General features: G+C 39.1%; 1 protein-coding gene across 3 annotated transcripts in view; it reads left to right on the forward strand.

Moving 5' to 3' along the window:
* The first annotated feature begins 235 nt into the window (after nt 1-235).
* Nucleotides 236-21,209, forward strand: part of TNPO1 (transportin 1) — a 71,226-nt gene continuing 50,252 nt past the window's right edge. The window contains exons 1-4 of one of the 3 annotated variants that reach the window (XM_038123710.1): nt 236-370; nt 16,984-17,166; nt 17,342-17,455; nt 19,895-19,970. In XM_038123710.1, the coding sequence (XP_037979638.1) occupies nt 17,351-17,455; nt 19,895-19,970 (181 nt within the window). In that variant the 5' untranslated portion in view covers nt 236-370; nt 16,984-17,166; nt 17,342-17,350. The other 2 variants (XM_038123708.1, XM_038123709.1) reach the window with 2 other exon arrangements.

Consider the following 21,209-nt stretch of genomic DNA (forward strand, 5'->3'; position numbering starts at 1 on the left):
GGGCTGCGGGCGTGAGGGGGTGCGGGGAGAGGAGCCCGGCCTGGGAGCCTGGCGGGGCCCAGGGGAAAGGATTCCTGTGAGGAGCGCGTTAGTGCTGGGGGGCCACGGCCGAGACGGTGAAAGGCCGGGCACGTCCGGGCGGCCATTTCACCGCCGCCTCCCTCCCGCCCGCCGTTGCCAGGGCGAGCGGGGCAGCGGCGCCCCCGCCCCCGGCCCCGCCCCGCGGCCAATCGAGGGGCGGCGGCGGCCGAGCGAGGCTCCCTTTGTTCAGCCATTTCGGGGGCCGGAGCGGCGCCGCGCGGAGCTGTGGAGGGAGAGGTCGGGCCGCTCCCTCGCCACTCCCCTGCCGCCGGGCTCTGGGATGGTGTGGGTACGTGTCCGGGTTGCGAGGGGCGGGGTGGGACGTCCCATTCCCGGTAGTCGCCAGCAGCGCCGCGTGCCCCGGCCGGTGTCAGGGGCCTCCGCGCTGCTGTTGGGCGGGGAGCCGTGGGGTCTCGGCCGTGGGCTGCCCCTTCCGCTCTTACTGGGGATGGGTGCGTGGATGGATATGGATGGATGGATGGATGGATGGAGATACGGGGCAGGCAGCGGCTGGAACCTGAGAATCCGAGAAGACCCCCGAGCGACCCCCTCTAGCCCCAGCCTTTCCGCCGGCTCCTCCCGGTGTCACGGCTGGCGCCGTCTCCGCTGCATTGTGCCGGAAAGTGAAAGTCGCTTCAGGATAGAGGAACATGGCCCTATTTCCTACCGTGGTTTCTGGCGTGTGTGGGGTCCCTGCTGTACAGCCTAGGTGGGGTTTTAAATTTTTGTTCCGAAATATTAGAGAGGCGAGAAATCTCGTGATTGTCTAGTACTTTCGTTTGCATAGGAAGGTCGTTAATTTAGGTACTCGGTGGAAACTGGCATTGGAACTTGTGAACCTTCTGTGGGGTGACTGTACAAAGGACAAGAGCGCTTTCTGGGTTGATTAGTCTGCGAGATTTTTGTCCCCTTGCTGTGAAGGTTTTAATTCCTCTCACTTGACTTTCTGCTCAAGACCTGAGAAATCCTTCTACTATTGTGAGGATTGTTCTGCGATGAATTCAGGCCACCACAGCTTCTTAACCTGTTTGATTGTCCTCTTGCATAGTTAAGTAGTCCTTAATGTGGCATTCGAATACATCAATGGTGTGGTTAAATCCTTACAACACACATTGAATAAAAAGTTGACTTTTGTTCCTTCTGTAAATGAGTAATTGAACAGAAAATATAGTCATATACCCGAACTCTTAAAAAGGAGCCTTTGATAGAATTGGAAACTGAGCCCATAAGTCTTCATTCTACATCTGCTGTGTGAACTGTAGTTATTTTTGAGTGGTATGTGGGAGGATGTAGGAAAGGTGCCTACAGTTGGGAAGAATAGTTTCTGTAGGGTCAAAATTACTTAAGAATGCATTTTTCAAGATTTAGCTAGCTTATACTTATAGCAGGATAAGACAAAAGAATAGTTATGATGGTGTACAGACAGATTACAAAAGCAGTTTATTGACTGTGTTAAAGGAGGAGAGCTTAGGTCAGAATGAATATTGACTGAGGACCATGATTACTGTTGGATACAGGCGATGACATGTTTCATTGACTAATACAGGTGCAAGCACAGCTGCTAAATTGAGCTATGCCTTGTGGCAAAGAGGTTAAAACAACATAATGGCTTTATAAATGTAGGCTTTTACTGGATTATCTGACACACTTTTCTGTTATATTTATTTAGAATCCAGTTTAGGAGTCCTTGTTTGTGGATATTCAATAAAGCAGATATGTGTGCCTAATTTTTAGCTTCAGGGATGTGGCCTGAAACCTTTTATAGTCAGGTGATAGGTATGCACAGAACTGTCCAGCAGACTGGCAGAGCTGTAGTAGAGTATTTCCTGTTCGTACGTCAGGCATACCAAGATGCTATGGCTACAAAGGAGAGTGGAGGGAAGGCCAAGTGCAATCCTCCTCCATCAAAGCTGATGTTCAGAATCTTTCCAGTTAAAGATTGGGGCTGAAATAGAGACTGATATTTTATCTTTTAAATGTCTTAATAATAAAGATCTTCTGTCATGGATCCAGTGTTGTCAGTGTCATAAAAAAGGTTATAAAAATTTAACAACAGTTTTGTGAACTTGATATGCACTGATCAGTGCATTATTATCAAGTTGTGCCAATAACATGAAACAGGGAGGATTTTTTCTTTGTTTTGTATTTGAAAGGCTAAGACTGCTTTTCCATTACTTTCATGCCTTAATACATTGTAATCAGTTTTGATCACAGAAATAAGTTTTACCCATTAATTTAGTTCCAAATTCTGCAAGTATTTAAGTACGTGTAACAGTAGTATGTTTCAATCACTGAATCATCTGCTTTCCACTCACTGTTTTACAGTATTGATTTGTATAATTGAGGTATCTTTTCTACATTTATTGATAGATTTCAGATATATACTATACAATGTTTTTATTGCATGCATTGTAGATATATAAATAATAATATATCCATATACAGAAAGATACTAATATTATACAAGTCATACTGAAATTATTTTGACTGTCTCATTGAAAGAGATATAGTTGTGTAGATCCACTGTTTGGTTTATGTATGTGACCTGTCATGTACATGATAAAACACTGTACATATTTGTGCATGTATGCATGGATGCCTTGGGATATGGCTTTTTCTAGTAACAATACGAAATAAACCTCCAAATGTCACTTTTAGCCTTTAGGGGGTTTTCTTTTCCAAACCAGGTTCTAAAGTGAAATTTCAAGAATTTAAAAACAATTGTTCGTTAATTTCCCGTGTACTGAATGCATTTGAAATTTTGAGTTTGTATATATATCTGCATCTAGTGTGTATGTCCTTGTCGATGTGAGTCAAATCTCAAGGCATAAAATCAAATAAAATTTGTGTTTAAAGAAAATTTTTGCTTTTTAAACCTTGACTATAGGACAAAATCATACTCTAACATTATTTTCCTATTAGGCAATTTAATTTTGTAGAGTATTTTCTATAAGTCATTCTGAGATACCCTTAAACACTGAAAATGTGCTGCTTATGGTGAGTTTTCCACTAACTGCATTAGTTTAAATGTTAGGTCAGTGCTATATATGAAAGAAGAAAAGACAAGACAAATTGTTTTTGGCCGAGAATATAAAATAGATAGTAGGTGGTACAAAGATGCAAGAAAACTTACTGTCTCAGAATTCACAAAGAACACACTTGCAGAAATGATGGTGTGATAGTACAGACCAGACGTTACCAAACTTAGTGGGTATATGATCATCATCAGTCACTTCTGGAATCCAGGCTTTTCCATCCAGTACCTCATCTATGGCTCTTCTCCCACCTTCCGTACTGCATGTTCCCATCATCCAAGCTAGGATTGCAGTCCAATGCTCACATTTAAGCTTTTCTATCTGTTCTTGCACCCATAAAAGTTTATTCTTTATTTCAGACTTCAGTCACATAATTTCTCTTCCACATACCCATATCATCAACCTTCATTTCCAGAAAGAAAAAGTGGAACCTTGGCTTCCCCTGCATTCATGTACCTCCTTAATCCTAGTTCTTCCTACTTTACCATGTCTTGGTCCTCTTCTTCTGTCCTGAGCCAGAAGTGCACTCTGTGTGGGGACAGCAGAGCTATTCATTGTGTCGAATGTGGGTGGTGGCTGCAGTAGTTCCTAACTGTTCCCACAGCTTTTATGGAGGCCAGGGTGCCATTGCTGTGCTGGCTGTATAGGAGCAGTGAGACCCAGAATCTTAACTGGCTCAGTTAAGTTTTGAATGTGGCATGGAAACAGGCGTAAGTGGCATTTGTGCTACACTTTGGCCACCTTTTTTATAGACGAGGAAGAAAAATGAGTAGCAGACAAGCATGGAAAGGCAAGAGTAATTTTCGTCACAGACTAAAAAAGCACACATTGCTTCTTCTACTATATAAGCTAAATCAGTGCAAAAATCCAAACAGATATTTCAGTCTGTTTTACATCAGTTTTGCTTGAGTCAATTCATCGGGGGAAAAAAAAGCCAACCTTAAATTAAAATAAATTATTCTTTCTTGTGCCGAAGGCCCCAGGCTATGTCTTTGGAAATCAGGAGTGACTTAAATGTTACGCAAATAGATGAATTTTGCATAGGAGTCAGAAGCTTCAGATGTTGAACCTGGCCCATGAAAAGTAGTTAAAATCAAGCAAGATGACCTTTGAATGGGAGCTTTTGAACAAATGGGAATCACATTAACAAGAACACAAGATTCATGTAATTGCATTCTTTGCTTGTATGTGAGAAAACAGACTCCACATTGGTGTCTGGAGCAGAGATACTTTTGGAACCCCTTGAAAAATGAATGGAAGTAGATCAATTGATGAGGAGAAATGGTTGGCTTAAAAAAATTCAATGTTGTTTCATTATTCTCTGTAAGACAGAGAGCACGTATGCCCTAAGTGCAAATATATTTCAGATATTTTCCTGTCTTAACATTTTTCAACCTTCCATAAGAATTTATTTGGTCATTTGATTACATTCACAAATGACTTCAGACACCCTCCTTCCAAAATCTTCCATGTATCTATAGAAGACTTTGAATAGTCTTCTTCTGTTTCTCCACTAAAAAGTGGATAACACACTGTAACTTCACAATTCTTCGCTTCTGGAGAATCCTTATTCCCCCAGGAGGTAATTCTGTTGGTTTTCTGAGCCAATGAGTACTTGCAATATATTTTACAATCTGTGATGATAGTATGTTTTTCAGTTTAGCAAGGAATCCTATCTTAAACATTGTCCATTCCAGTGTTTCTCCTAATTTCTTGGTGATTACACAGAATTAAAATAGGAAACAAAAATCAAATACAGCACAACTGGCAGTATTCAAAGCATCCCTCATTTGCATTGTACTTTTCAAGGTGTGCTGTGTTTTGGTTGCTACTTCCAGTTGCAGTCTTTTCAGATGTGGGGTGGAAAAGATGATGCTGATAAGGGAATTCTAGGTTAGTCTTGCATATAAACACCACTGAGTTCAGCTGTTGGGTGGATTGTTTTGTTTGTTGGTTCTACTTTTATTTTCAGTTATTGTTGTACAGTGTTTTAAGATTAAATAGTTATTTTATATATGAGAAAATTAATAGACTATATGAAGCTTCATTTTTTAACATTTTAGATATTTTAATAGCTAATGATAGGAATTTTTGTATCAGCACATGAGATTGAGAATTACCAGACACTGAGGATACTGTCCTTACCTTGTATCTTTTGTTCTACGTAATGTGGCTAATGGATCATAGTGAGGCTTTGATAATTTTAGCTCCACTGTGGTGCGATTCCCTCTTTTTTTTTTTTTTTTTTAAGGTTAAATGAGACAGCAGAGGCTGCCTTTTGACGATCTCTTTGTAGGTCTTGCTTTGGATAATAATGCAAATTTAATTTAACGTAAGGACAATTTCTTAATTGCAATTATTTCTTGGAGCTTAGAAGAAAGAGTATACCCCTAGAAACAAATAACTATTCTGAATTGTATGAGGACATACAAGTTGGACCTAAACTGTGGTGGAAATTTTAAATGTTGGCCTGTGAATTATTCGTAATCTGACTTGGTATTTTTGCAAATAAAATGTGATACTTCTGTATATTTGGTTCTAAAATTTTACAGGTAGGACAAACAATAATAGAAAATAATATTTTTATTTTTCTTTATTTTTCTTCACATTTTCTTCTTGCTCTTGTTTTATCAGAGATAATAGCAAAAATCCTAAGTCTTAGAATTAAGTGTGGTAAAGTGATAAATAAGAAGTTGAGACCTTAAAAATTAATTTGAGAATTTGATATTGCTGATAAAATATTACATGTCAGAAGGAATTCTAGAAAAGGTGCTATGGTACGTGGTTCTGAGCTCTGCAGTGTCTTCTAGTGGAGCCCTTCTAGTGTCTTCTGTCAAGCTGACAAAGAGGTACCTCAAGTTCAGAGTGGTTAGATATAGTGTAATATTTTCACTGCAATTTAATCCTTGGATCCTCCAGAAGATGATATCAATGTAAGATAATGAAATTCATTACTCCATTGCAACAGTAGTATGTAGATTAATTACTTCAGCCCTGTTTTACCTTAGTGAAGTTCAGCTGTCCTGTTCACATTTTCAGTAAGTGTTAAATAGAGAATACTATTTATTATACAAACATCCTTTAAGATTATGCTAATTTGGTTGAAAATGTGTTTGAAACTAACCTCTGATTTCCTCAGTTAGACTTTTATGTTTGATTTTGAAATTCTGAAAAAGTAATAAAATCAATATTGGACTTATCCATGCTGAACAGCTTTAACACACTCGGTATTAAGTCATCAGGCAAGATCGTGTTTTACAGAAGTGTTTTCATTTGTATATAAGACACCATGTATATAAGACAGCATATATATTCAGTACACTGTCAAACAGTCAGTTTTGTTATTGAAGATAATTTGAAATAAGTTAAGAAAATTTGGCTGCCATATTATGCAGAAAATAGCTTCTTTTTTTTTTTTCAATTTAATATATAATTTTATATTTAATTTTTACTTGTGGTAGTGCCCAGAAGCCCAACATATGAGGCTCTAACATGTCAGGTGTGTAACAAAACAGCCTTTTCTGCACATGGTTTACAACTGAATTACAAAATAGAATATAAATGTTATCCAGTAGGCAGGGAGAATACCGGGACAACAAGAAGTATAAGAGAGACTTAAGACCTCTGTGAATATTTCACCTAAGGAGAATTTCCACATAAAATGTGAGAAAGGATAGAAGGTATCTTGGAATGCCTTTTTCATTACCCATTTTAAAGGGTATCATATGAGAAAGCATGGTGCAGGTCAATAAATTGATCCTCAAGGTGAAGATCATAAAATCACTAGCAGGAAAAAAAGCCCATGTTCTGCATTGTGATAATGTATAAGAACTGTTACGTAGGGGAGAGGTGTTAATTTATTCTCTTGGCTATAGCCAATTTAGCCTGTGACTGTAGTTTAAACTCTTCATAGGTTTATGTTTCATGTGCTGATTGCATTACTTTTTTAAGACAAAGATGATATGTAGAATGCCAGCAAGTTTATTTAGTGAAGTTGATGAAGTGACTTGCAACTGGTTTTTATTAAAAATGTATTTAAGTGGCCTTCAATTTGTTATATGACTCGTGCATTTAAGGCAGAATTGTTTTAAATTACAGTTTCTCCACTAAATAAATTTATTTTATAAATTTATTTTATTTAGTGGAGAAAACTACCTTTACAAATGTTGACTTTTTTGTTTTGTATTGGTTGTTTTGTTTGTTGCATTTTAAGGGAATTGATTTATATATGTATCATTTAGACTAAGGAACTGATCACAGCAAGTAGTCTCTGATTCAAATACATTTTAATATCCTCCACAAACCAACATAGAAGTATTTAAATTACTGAAATATAAAAAACTTACAACTTAAATAAGAATTACAATTAAATTCCTCATCTAATTACGTTTTTATATGTTCAGATTCTTTAAGCTTCTGTTGCTTTTCTAACCTGAATGCATAATGTACTTCTAATTTAATTTTTGGTTCCTAATGTTTCTTCTTTCATGAAATGCTGCATTTTAACCAGAAAGGTAAAAGAATTTTGAAGGAGACTGGTATCAAGTTGATTAGGCTGCATTAAACTGCCCAAGGAATCTTATAAGATCATTAATCTATAGAGTAACAATCTCTATCTGTGCAGAAACAGCTATGTAGCCACTTCAGCACAAGAGCTTTAGGTAACGTGAATTGCTTGCCTTCAGACTTGCTTGCAATTTCCTTTACACTGGTTTGACATTGCTTCAAAATTGATCTCACAGCTACAGTTGTGAGAATACTTTAAAAAAAAAAAAACAAGGCTAGAAATGAGAGAATACAGTAAGAATTAAACTGTTATACATTTGCTTTTAAGTTGCTTCCTGTATTTGTGCATTTTTTTAAACTACAGTATAAGTCCACAGTCTACCTGTAATTAGTGAGTGATCTCTTAACAGTCATATGGAAAGGGCCATGAAGATGTGTGTAGAGGAACTCCTGCAGTTTCCTTCTGTGATGTCTGTTGGCTTCAAACTATAGCAACTTGAATATCTTGTTTAATTGGAAGTCTGAGACCTCTCTAAAACCTCATCTTCAGATGTCATATCCAAGAGCATTAGAATATGACTGAATATGCTTAAACTGAAAAAGTTGAAGCATTTTTCCACTGGACATTTCTATTAGATATTCACTGTGCATCTATTAATTGAAATAGTCTTCACTCCTAAGATCTTTCCTTGCCACAATATCCAGTCAGTTTTATTTCTTTGGTCAGATGAAAACCGGAAATTTTCTTTAGGAATTTTTAATACTGTTTTAATTTGTGTCAATAATCTGTCTTTTATGAGACAGACATTTCTCTGTTCTTTTGTAGTTGTCTCACAAAATTTCCGCCAAGTTGGTCTTGAAGCACTTGGATTGTAACTGTTTGTTGTATTAAACAATCATACATTCAACTCATATAATTTCTTACTATCTGAAAATACTGATATTCAGAGAAGGAAAAAATATTGGTTTTGATGTGTCTGCAAATTCCGCTGTGTATATAGATGCAGGAACAGTTTGGGGGTGGCAGTACTTCTGCCTTTATCCATCACTGTTTTTTACTCCCTCGTTCATCTGAGGCTTGAAAAGGAGTGAGCAGTCATTCTTTAGAATGCTCATTAAGATCAATAAGTCTTATTTCCTTATTTACCTTAAAAGTTTTGCTTCTTTGATTAGGGTGAGTAGTATGTAATCCTTTTTTTTTTATGTGTATGATTGGAGCAGTTGTCTGCTGTCACTGATGAACACATTCGCTTTTGGAAGGAGCTCCATTCCAGATCAGTAATTATTTCCTCATTCTTTTCCACAAGGATGTAATTTCAGAATATTTATCTCACATTAGAGATTAGAGAGCACCCTGTAGTCAGGCTTACTGGATAAGATTTAATTCCAGTTTTTTCTAAAGGTTTGTAGATCTTCCACTTGTGTACCTGCCAGCTCATATATGACTCCACCCGTTTATCCCTATGCAGGACAGATAACTACTCACTAGAGACATACAGGGACTTATAGAAACTTAAAAATACTGCCATTTCCTTGGGGCAGCAGCATCTTAAGAACCTTAGATAAGCCACTCACTGCAGTAAGGAAATTCATCAGCTATGGAGGGAAAAATACACTAGCATTCCATTACAGTGAACAGTGACAAATGTTTTAGCCAGCAGTATTGCTGTCAGTATTGCAAGTATCACCAAAGCACCAGTGCTGTCACCTATGACAAATCCGACAGTGGTAGTGTCACTGATAGGTGCATGTCTTAGTGCAATTTCTGTAGTAAAGGTTTTAAAACACATAGAGTGTTCAGAAAAAGATTGGCAGGAAAGTAGATGAGTGTGTGGTTCTGAATTCTGTATACCCTGGGATGCAAGGTATTTTGCCAAGAAGTAAAAATAACACCTAATCCTGATTAATCAGGTCTTAAGGCTCCCAATATCATTTTTGCCTTGAACCCTGTACTGAATTCCAAATTATGCCTGATGGGCTTTCCAGAGGAGACTTCTCAGTATTTTGAGTTTTCTTTACAGTTGATTTCTTTACAGTGGGTGCATGCTATGAAAAAACAGTGGTATGATTTAAACAGTGTAAAATAACTAATTTTAATAATTTGAATTGGAAGGCCAAAATATTTAATGTTTTGCATTTGGCTTTAATTTAGCTTTTCTTTTCCACAATGGATGGTTTTTACCTCATTTATGCCTCAAAACATACTTACAAATACATATGCCAATTGAATTGTATTTGTTATTTCTTTCTACTAGCAGAAGGTCTTCAGCACCTTTACAAGTTCTCTTTCTTATTTAGTGAGATTCCTAATTTTTACTCTCTAATGTATTTTTTTATGATTGTTAAGATAGTGTTGTACAAAAAGGAATTTAAATTAGTGAACTGTTTCATGGGGTATATATCAGTACTTTATATATATTTTGCACAAAACTTGGTTGGTTTATAAGCACCTACATATTGACAACAGTTGGAGACCTATGATGTATTTTGGTTCATCATTGTGTAGATTTTTTTTAACATTAGCTTAAAAACACATCACCACTTACTTAGATTAAGTTGTTTTGTTTTTTTTTTAAATAATGGTGAATAACCTTATTTTAAATAGACAGTGCATTTTTTTCAGGGCCAAGAGCTTCCGCAAATTTGACACTGTCTCATGATGAGGTGTAATATCCTTTACCTTTGCTGCATTTAGTAGCAGGGATGATTTTGTCCACAAACATTATTGTAAAAGAAGAGCAACAGATGTTTATCATGTGCCTACGCCACCAGGGTTTACACACAGGCCCTGTCTGTCTTGGCTGAGCCATTGTGAGAGGAACAAGAACCATGGAGTCTCTCACTGTATGACTTTCCTTCCAAGATTTGCAGGGACCACCTCAACTGTGCAGTAAGTCAAAGCAGGAATCATGCATCTGTTAAGTGTCTTTATTTTTATTAATCTCTGTTAGCTTATAAGAATGAATGCATACCTGAAAGAAAGTGAGTGCTAGAATTTCAGGGACTGCATCTCTTTTTTCACAGCCTTATACTCATTCATGTATATGGTTTTTTTGAGCTGTAACTTCCTTTGCAACTTAAATCTGCTAGTTTCCTCAAATGTTTTCAAAAGTCTGCATTCTGATCTATCACAAGGAACAGGTTCAAAAGCTGTGTATCATTTTGATTTTTACCTGCTTCTTGGGGAAGCCTGAATTACCAATTAGAAAAACTGAAGTTCAGCAAAAATCCTTCAGCAGATACCAGTTGCTTTGCCTCCTACAGCTCAGAGAAAGAAATCTTACTATATACTTTAAGTAGGGAGTAGAATAGGGTTCATATGCACTTGACACTAATAGTGCTTCAAAGAATTTTAAGCAGGCGAAAAGCGCGTGCTGGATTTCAGTCATAAAATTTGACAGTAGAGGTTTAAATAAGACTTAAATAAGGCCTTTCATCCTTTGTACACCCACTTATTCCCTTTACCATTTAAGATTTTAGCTGATTGATCTGGGTTTTTTTGTCACAAATTCATGAGGTGATGTTTTTCTCAAACAGCTCTCCATTGAGTTTTAGATTGTTTTCTGACTGCCAGAATTAAAAGCATGTATTGCCATTTTAGTATCCAATGTATGTGATTACAGTGGGGCAAGTCATTAGCCACACACTGTTTTTCCACTTGGTATCTCTAGTTGTGGAAATGAAATTATCATAGAATCATAGAATCATCAAGATTGGAAGGGACCTAAAAGCTCATCCAGTCCAACCATCCATCCAGCACAACCACTGTCACCACTAACTACATCACCCAGTGCCAGGTCCAGATGCCTGTTGAACACTTCCAGGGATGGAGACTCCACCAGCTCCTTGGGCAACCTGTTACAACGCTTGACTACCCTAACAGTGAAAATTTTTTTCTAATATCAGAATCTTGCCTGTCTCAGCTTAAGGTCATTTCTTCTTGTTGTCTCATACTGATACATTTGAAGGGATGGTGTGCCCTTGTCTCTATTAGTTGATCAAAGGCATTTTAAGTCTTGATCTTTGCAGTTTTGCACTGTCTACTACTTCATTCAGCTGGACATTTCATTAATGATAAAAATGGTGTTTCATCCTATCAAAGCAGAATTTGAAATCAAAATGCTTGTAATGATTTTGTAATTGGTGAAAGCTTGGCTGGTTTTTGTCCCTGTAGCTGAAAATGTTGTGTGTCTAATTGAACCCATGAACAGCAGGAGATTTGGGTTTCAGTTCTGTCCTGTGATAAGCCTGTGCTATATATTGGTGGTTATTATCCTTATTTGAATTAAGTGTTAATTGTTCTACAGAACAAGAAATATTAGTGCATGCTGAGGCTGGTCATCCATTTTATCTGCATTGGTGTGATGGTTTTGTACCTTCATATATATGGAAACTGTATTGCTGTGCTCTTTTCTCTATGCTCATTTGATGCATGAGAAGCAGAGGTATTCATTAAATAAAGAGGGAATGTACTTCTGTCAGTAGAGTGGAATTACAGGCTGTCAGTTTTCCTGAGTACTATTTTATCTGTTCAGTGGGATTCCACACTGCAGGCTTTTACAGACATTATCTGCAAAAAGAAATACCGTTCCTCACTTTTGAGAAAAGAAGCGGTGAAATCATGGACAGTGACTGCAACAATAATGAGCCATATAGCAGCTCTCCCTTTCACACCGGCAACAGTGTAACAGATTTCATGAGCAGATACCTTGTTGTAACTGTAGATACCCTCAGAAAAAGTCTATCATGGTGTTCTACAGACAGCAAATCACATTAGAGATTTATTTGCCTCGAATATTGAAATCCCAGTACTCCAGTAGATTTGAGTTCAGCTTCATTGCAAGGTGTTGTACTATGGGAACATTTGTACACATAAACAATTTCTAGTTTCCTACACAACATAAGACAAAATGAACTCTAGCTAGAATTATCTGAGGAGGGTAGAAAGCTAATTTTCCCTCAGTTTCTTCAGCTTAATCAGCTCCTAGACCTACTGACCAGAGAGAATGAATAACAGTAGGAAACAAAGGTCAGTTAACGGTACACAAATCTGAAGTTATATTACCTCAAAGCCCAGACATTTGCTGCCTTGAATGTTGTTGTCAAATTGCTCCTCAGAGGTAGAAGAAATTCTGTCTATAGATAAGAAAAAAGTTATTTTTAAGAAAGTCTTAACCCTACCAGTGAAGCACATTCTTAGTTTGGTACAATTCCCAAAACTTTTTTCTTTAGACCAAGGCTTATTATATGATGCATCATGTTGAATTTGGTTAATCTGCTAGGTGATTTTCCTCTTGGTCTTTTGTCATTCAGTGTGACATTGAAGAGCTCTTGAAAATGAGGGGGTTTTTGCAACCTTAGTCACCAGGAAGAGATTCCACTCCATTTGGCAAGTTAACAAGTGTGCCAGTCTTAACCACAATGTTCTACCTTCAACAGAATTATGCTTGCAATAGTGGAATTGGTTAGTGTTACATTAGCAAACAGTAAGCCTACAGCCTCTTCTGTCTCCGATTTTTATACAACACAAATTAATTTTGAGACTCCATCTTAAAAATATTTTTATAAAGTTTGCTTTGTTTTTGTTTAAAACAATCCTTATATCATAAGCAATCTGCCCTGGAAAAGCAGAAAATTAATTTCATAGGCATTTCAGTCAGCAACACAAAATCCTTTCAAACGGTCTTCAGCATCTCCTTAGTAACCTCTCTGGTGCTTCACAGGGTCAAACTGTCTTCTTCCTAAGACTATTCAAATTAATTGTGTAATAAATGTTAATTCTGTCTCAAATGGCTGAACTCAGACTGCATCAAATGTTTCAGAATGGATGCTCATTTGATATGTTGGATGTGAGGACTACCAGTATTCTTTTGAAGTGAAAGCTTAGGGCATGTCTCCAGGCACAAACCATTGCAAAATAGTATAGCAGTAGCTATTCTGCATGAGCTCCTTCATATAAACACATTTATTCTGTGTTATGAGAGCTTTTTTCCTGCCTTTCTTAATCTACATCACTCTTAGCTTGATATAAGAGGGTTTACACAGAAAGCTATTATGGAATGTGTGTTACTTCCTCTGTGCATACAATCCTTCAGAGAAAAACACTGTAAGCAGTTTGTGTGGAAATTCAGAAGGCTGTATTTTGGCAATTGATTGAATGATTGGTTACCATTATTATATACCAATATTACGCGTTACAGTGCCTGAATTTTGTGGCAAGAAGAATGCTATTAGAATTCTCTTAATTTTTTTTTAAATTCCAGTATTACCAATGGAATAAAACTAAAGGATGGGGAAAATTTTCTAAAGGATTAAGTGGCTGAAACTGTCTAACAGTTCTAAAATTAGGACTATTTTAAGAATTAATTTTTACTAGAGGATAATTACTTGAAACTAGTTTCAAAACCACTGGTATTGAAAAGTTGTAGTTTCCAAATGTACAGCTTGGAGTCTATGGCATTTGAGGGACATCTTCTTAGCAGTGCAGATCTCAGTCTCTTTTCTGGTTGATTGTTGGGAGGGATTCGCACCAGTTTCCTGTTTCTTTTGTAAGTACACTGAGTCTGTGGAGGGATAAGGTGGGTATTCTATTATGAATCTCCTATTTGTTGTGTCTGTATGTGTTTTGAGTGTCAATTAATACATGCTACTTATCAGAAAGCAGATTCTAATCCAAGTTCCTGTTAGCATATGTTTATAACGTAATGAAAAGCAACAGGAGAGATTAAAAGACCTAGCACCAAATGCACTCCAGTGTGATGGTAAGGAGACTTTGCAGAAAAAAAAAAAGTTGGGTTAATCACCTTGGGAAGAAACAAGAATCAAAACCTGTCTCATACATTCACAGCTACTACTCTAAAAAAACCTGGATTTTGAATCATTTAGCAGCAGTACATATTGTAGCTATTTCTTTTGTTTCCTTGTATGCCAGGTATGTGTCATTTCAGCCTTAATGGGGAATTCTGGGAGGAAAATAGAAGAGGTCAAGAAAACAGAAGGAAAAAAATTTTATAGGCTTTTTGTGGACACTTAAGTAGAAAATTGCAAGGTCTGTGAAGAGAGAAATATCTTAAAGATATAGGTGTTTGGGTACATAATTGTTTTGTTTGTTTTCAATAGTACACATTGTGATAATAGTGGATTATGGCTAGTGCATGACATCTAAAGTCTGGAAACTAACTAACAGAGAAATCAAACATTCCTCAGCATTTATAAGGCTTCTCTCTTCAGAGAATCTGTAATCTTAAATTATATAGATGAAGTGTATCAAATTTAGTTTGCTGCATTTTGTTGATCAAGTGGGATGAACCAGTCTGTGTTTTGGCAGGTGGCATTCATGCCTTGAGTACTTTATTTAACATTGATTCTGATTTCGTTTCTATACAAGAAGATTCTTGCTTGGGGAAAACGGGTAGTAGAAAACAAAAAAGGCATAGCATACAGATATATAAATGCAATACAGAAATAAACTATTTTTTCCCATAATGCTTTCAACCTGAAGGTTTTTTCCTTGTCTCAGTCAAATTATTTTGATTTCTGCTTCCTTACATAATTTGGAGGACTAGAGATAGGTTTCTCCTCAGGTTTCATACAGGTTTCATATATAGAAGCTGAAGGAGACACTTCATCTTGCAGAATACCTTCTCATCTTGATAATGTCTCATAAATTATTCTAACCTGTCTTGGAGGATGATCATGTAAAGCATTTAGACATCTCCACTAGAGGTCTTCTGTAGAGGCTCCCATTTGTACTTCAATTTGTGGGCTTTTTTCTGTCCTTTCCACTGCAGAAGTGAAAATTCTTACCAGGATTGAATTCTAGTTACATTCTTGGAAAAGAAACTTACATTCTCCTTAGTTATTCATCCATGCCATGCTTCTACCTGCTCTTTCCTGTTCTGTCTCTCAATCTTCCTTTCTATCCCTTGTTTCCCATCTTTAATGTTGTTCTTCTTTAGCATGCTTGGTTTCCAGATAATATTAAGACAGATATAATCCTTGTGTCAAAATTTCTGAATAGCAACTTTTGAAGCTCTGATCAAGTTCAAACAAACTTGACAGATGAGGGACAGAAGTCTCAAAGAAAAATCAAGTTTCTACAGCCTTACTGCTAAGGCATTGTTAGGTGAATGGGGCCCACATTAGCTCTTCCCTGATTTGTTGGACTTCAGCTTTCATCTGCTCCAGCTATGCATGCATCCCAGAAAGATTTCTCCTGCTTATACAGTGGGAGCCATTAACATGAGTTTAATGGTCTCTATCAAAATCCTTTTGTTTTGACATGCTCCTATACTGGAGGGAAATGAATGGGGATTCCCCCGATCAGAAAAATCTCACGTAAATCTTGTGCCTATTCTTTCCTACTAAGTAGTGGCATGTCTTTAGGTACCTACCTCACTGACTTCATCTTATTTAGGTGCTGCAAACTCTCAAGAGGTGCTCAGCTATTGTAGTCTCCCAAAAAGTCCTGTGATAACTACAGCAGTAGTTGCAATACTGATTTTGTCTCCTTCAAGAATAGCATCACATAGTAATAGAAGAAAAGTTAGCTAAGGACGCTTAAAACCTTGGACTGGACAGTCAGTTTGGGGAGGTGAATACAGCAAATTATCTAGGATGCACCCTTAGGAATCAGTATTGTTCCCTGTCCTCAATGCCTCTGAACAGTTGTTACGGCTGAAATTGCAATATTTCAGCTGAGTTCTGTACTGCAGCAGAAACTAGTTTTCATGTCAAGTGAGGTGCTTACATAGTGACTAAAAGTAAGACTATTAAAACCAGGGAATTACTGGCTTTCACGTTCACATTTTAGACCAGTTTTAAACAGCATCTATTCTTCTGTTGGTATAATACATAAAAATAACTATATACATACACGTGTAATGCATATTTTACAAATATACATATGTATCTAAACTATCAATTTTAACCCGAGATCTCCCGTGATATATTTTGGGGCTAAGTTTAAGATACAGTAGGTATTCAAAGCAGTTTCTTTGGAGTTTGCACGCCCCAACTTCCCCTACTACCATGCCTACTTCATCCTATTCCCTCTTTACACGTGGAATTGGGAACTCCTGAGATCTGCTCAGCACTCAGCCAAATGACGTAGAAGTGCAGCAGGTACCACGTTCCTGACCCCGGGGTCTGATTTCGCGCCCGCACTTCTCTTCCGTGGGAAGGCGGGAGCCTCGCGCTCGTTGCCGGGCGCTATGCTAGGGGGCTGGGCCGGGCCCGGGGCGCCGCTTCGCTCCTCGCCTGTCCCGTTCGCAGGAGGTTTCTGTCTGTTCTCGGGTGGGCGGCGTGGGCTCCCCGTTTCCCGTCGGCCAGGATTGAGGTGCTCGCGTTCTGTCGCCCGCAGGCTCCTGGCAGTGTGGGACGCACCGGGGAAAGGCGGACGGCGGCGCCGGCGGCCCCGAGGCGGCCCGGGCGGGCGGAGCCGTGCCCGGCGCTAGGACCCAGCAGGACGCGAGGCGGCTCTTCGGGCCGGATCACAAATTCGTCGTGACTCAGTCTCTGCTCAGCGCGGAGGCAGCGGGAGCAGGTCGGTGTCCTACGTCTATCCAGCGGCTGCTGGGGTGCGTGGGGGCACGAGAGCCGGAGCGGAGCGGGCACTGCCGCGCCCCTTCCCTGGCCCGGCCTTCCTTCATCTCCGCCCGCCCCCGCCCGGGCCCTGCCGCGCCGCCAACCGCGGCCGCCTGTTGTCTGCTGTTTTCCAGACAGCCAAGATGGAGTACGAGTGGAAGCCCGACGAGCAGGGGCTCCAGCAAATCCTGCAGCTGCTCAAGGAGTCCCAGTCCCCGGACACCACCACGCAGAGAGCCGTGCAACAAGTATCCTTGGCCGAGGCTGGCGGGGCCCCGAGTGCGGGCCGGGGGCGGGCGGGGAGAGCGTGGCCTGCGCGGCAGCGAGGCCTGCCCGGCTCGGCCCGGCCGGGGAGCCGCCGCAGCGCCGGGGGCCGAGCCCTGGCCGGAGCGGGCAGCCGTGGCGCGGCGTTTGAACCGACGAGGCGGCCTGTGGGCCGCGGGGCCGCCTTCACCCCGCGGGCACTGGGCACCTGTTGCTAGCCCAGAGACAAGGGCCGCTTGGGTTTGACCGTAGGGGGCCTTTTTAAAAAATTTATTTATTTATTTTCAAAGCCTATGCTCGGGCGCGTCTCCGCCGATATTCGCCGCTCTCTCGGGTTCCTCCGCCCAGCCCCCAGGGCGGCCAGGCGGGAACGGGGCCCTCGGCCCGGCGGGTCCCGCCGCGGGGGCCGATAGTGCCCCGCGGGGGGCGCCCGCTGTCCCCGCCGCAGAGAGGGGGCGAGCTGGGGCCTCTCAAAGCAGTCTGGTGCCGGGATTCGAGGTGAAAGCCGTAGCTGGTGGGGGTAGTGCTGCTGGCAGAGCCGCTGCCTGCGCGCCCTCGTGGGCCTGCTGGTTCTGACACTGCGCATTTTGGTGTGTGGTGAGGGTGTTTTTATTTGTCTGGTAGCTTGATCCTGAGCCTCGGCTCTTTAAAGTTCGCGAAAATGGGGACCTCCACAGTATGTAGCTTCTTGTACTGCTTTGATTTGGTGTTGATGTTGTGGATTGATGTTTTTTTCACACCCCCATCCCTCCTCTTCCCATTCTCCCGCGCGCCACCCCCCCCCATCCCCCCGGCGGCGGTCACTCTTCATTGTAGAAGTAATGAATAGCAAGGTTTTAAGGAGTAAGGATTGAGAAAGCAAAACCTTAAATCAAGACTGATAGAAGCATAGGCCTTATCTATTGTTTCCTGCTCCTTGCACTAGCCCTAAGTGCTATGAAATTTATAGAAGAGCTTAAATTCTATGAGGGGTTTGTTATCTGGATCTCTTTTTGTTAAAGGCATTTTCTTGAAGGCAACAGAAGGCAACAGAATTTATTTAAGTAGGTAAGAATGTATGTGTGTCTGCATACATTTATATTAGGAGTTTGGCTTTATGTCAAATTTGCTCCACTTCTAGACTTTTGTAGCAAATGCAGTGAATATCAGGAAGGCTTCTGCTCCTGTCTGAAAGGTGAAGGTCAATTGCATCTTGATCATCTTGTTCTTTCATCTTGTTCTAAATTTTTAAAATATGACTGCTTTTTTTGAAAAATCCTGAACCGAAAAGTCTCAAGAAGTAGCCTTCTGATAATGCCCCAAGCTTAAAGCGATGCTCTTTAGTATTTAACATATCAAAGTGTTTATAGGAACGATGTTTATAATGTAGCTGTAGTGTAAAATTACACTTTAAAGCTTTGCTTCAAATAATTTAATTACATCTTGTTTGTTGATTGAGCTATAGCATCATATATGCATGATGGGCAGTATAAGTGATGCTGTCTGTCTTGGTGATGCATAGAACTTGACTGAACAAAAGTCCTTTCAACTGATGCTTGAAATTCTTTTAAGTGATAGTGAAAACTCCCTGCTGTGTCGATGTTGGCTAGTAAAGGTTAAAGGTAGAAGGCTTTGTGTGTGTATGTAAAGGTTCCACACACACACAAAAGGAATTGTGATGTCTGTTGTGTTCCAGGATGCTGTTTAATAGCATGTCCAAGCAGGGTTGTGATTAGTGGTTTCAAATTTAAAGTACTTAGTCCATAATTTTTTTGTAGAAAAATCAAAAAAGTTGTTAGTTTATTCTGCAATGTTTCTGTTTCTTTATGATGCTGTTTTGGCACACTTGGGTGTTCAGGAGTCAAATACAATGAACGGGGAAGTATACGTTAGCTAAAAGCCTTTGTTAGTAAAGTTATAAATTAGTATGGTTTCAGATATTTTTCAATTTAATTAATTGTATGTTTCATGGAATGAAAAAGGAAAAGTTAAGTGGGTGAAGAAGTTGCTAAGAAAATTGGTCCAAGAACTAGTCTTAATTTCTTAGACCAATTAAGTGTTTTCTCATTAAGTTTCTGTTAAATACTGCTATTTTTGTTCTTTCTTCTCTTTTCTGTTACTTTTTGATCCATTTGACTACACAGTTGTTGGTAATGTTCAGCTGCCTCTTCCGGTGATACAGCTTTGCAGAAATTTTTAAGGATCTAATTTTTATGTCTGCCCATGGATTATTTTTTACACTTACCCATAACTAAAAGCTATTGCTTCAGTGAGAAAATTACAGTAACTTTTTAGGTTGTTTGTGCCCTATATGTCCTGAGCTTATAGTCACAGCTGATTGAAGTGATGTAGCAGTACATAACAGATATAACAATCTTTGTATCCAGAAAGCTATAAATGTTGTATGTAAAGATTCAACTTTCCTTAACAGTTTTTCTCTTCAGAAACTAGAACAACTCAATCAATATCCAGATTTCAACAACTACCTGATTTTTGTTCTTACAAAGTTGAAGTCTGAAGGTAAGTTCTTGAGATAGTGACTTTTATTTTACTTTTTTTAAACTTTAAATGTATTATGTTGCCTCAAAGAAATAGAAACCTGGCTGTAGTTAGCTTCCTGGTTGGTTGAGCTGTCCGTAGTCATGTAGAATTCACTTACGCACTCAGTGGTCTTTGTGGAGAAAAAATCTGATAACTTAATGGTACTTGGAGTATCAGCCTTAGAATGGAATCCATTCTAAATGGCCCATGAAATCTTCTGATAATGTTAGAGTATCATACCTCTGTTGGACAGCAGTAAAGTTGTGGAATAACTGTGGTGAGTCATGACTGTATACATTCTAAAACATACTGCTAAGTTCAATTATGATCATTATCTCTGTAGTAGTGAGACTACTAAATACTTTGAAGACTGCATATTTAGAGTTGTCCAAAGATGAATGTCATAATCGTCATTCTGAAGATTTAATTGTAGTAAAATACAGTTAGAAATCAATCATGTTGTTTTATTGTTATGGACATTACAGTACAGACTGTATGTGGCATAGTATATAGCCTTTACCAGTTGGTAAATTCAGCCACTTACTTCGTGGTCAGGGTGTGTGAAAGATTGTCTTCTCAGTGGACTACAGCAGTTGTTTTGAGGTGTCTTTGATAGAGAACGGAAAATTTGTTTCAACATCTGCTTTATCACATCTGTTTCTTTACATATATTTGTAATGTGTTTGGTTGTTCGGGTAGTTTTCTAGGGTTTTTTCCTTTAGTGTTCTGCTACTAGTGCTTTTTCTGCCATTTGACGTTTCATGTCTTTTTTTGTGAGTACTTGATTTTTCCCTTTGAATTAGATTTTACTTATGTGTGGCCCTGTAACATTCAAAGAATTGTCAAAAATGTTTGTCTACATTTTAAGTACTGTTGTGGTTGTATCAGCTTGCTTCAGGAGGAGAAACAGAGAGGAGTATGAAAGTATATTTTCCTGTTTCAAGACGAGTATATCTAAATGCTTTTGTGTGTTCTGTGTAGGAAGTCACCTAATAATCTGTAAAGTCTCTTAAGTCTGAGAGCATTTTCAAGACTTGAGTCACCCAGGATACTGTACCTTTGAATAAGATGCCAGTGTATATACCATGTTCTTTATACCATTACCAGAAAAATTTAAAGCAGTTCCAGTAGTGTGATATGGAATCTGTACAAAGGATGTGACAAGAAGAATGTTTCACTTTTTTTTTGTCCACGAATTTGTTTTCTGACACACAATTT

This window comes from Motacilla alba, chromosome Z (assembly GCF_015832195.1).
Source record: "Motacilla alba alba isolate MOTALB_02 chromosome Z, Motacilla_alba_V1.0_pri, whole genome shotgun sequence".
Classification (NCBI taxonomy): domain Eukaryota; kingdom Metazoa; phylum Chordata; class Aves; order Passeriformes; family Motacillidae; genus Motacilla; species Motacilla alba.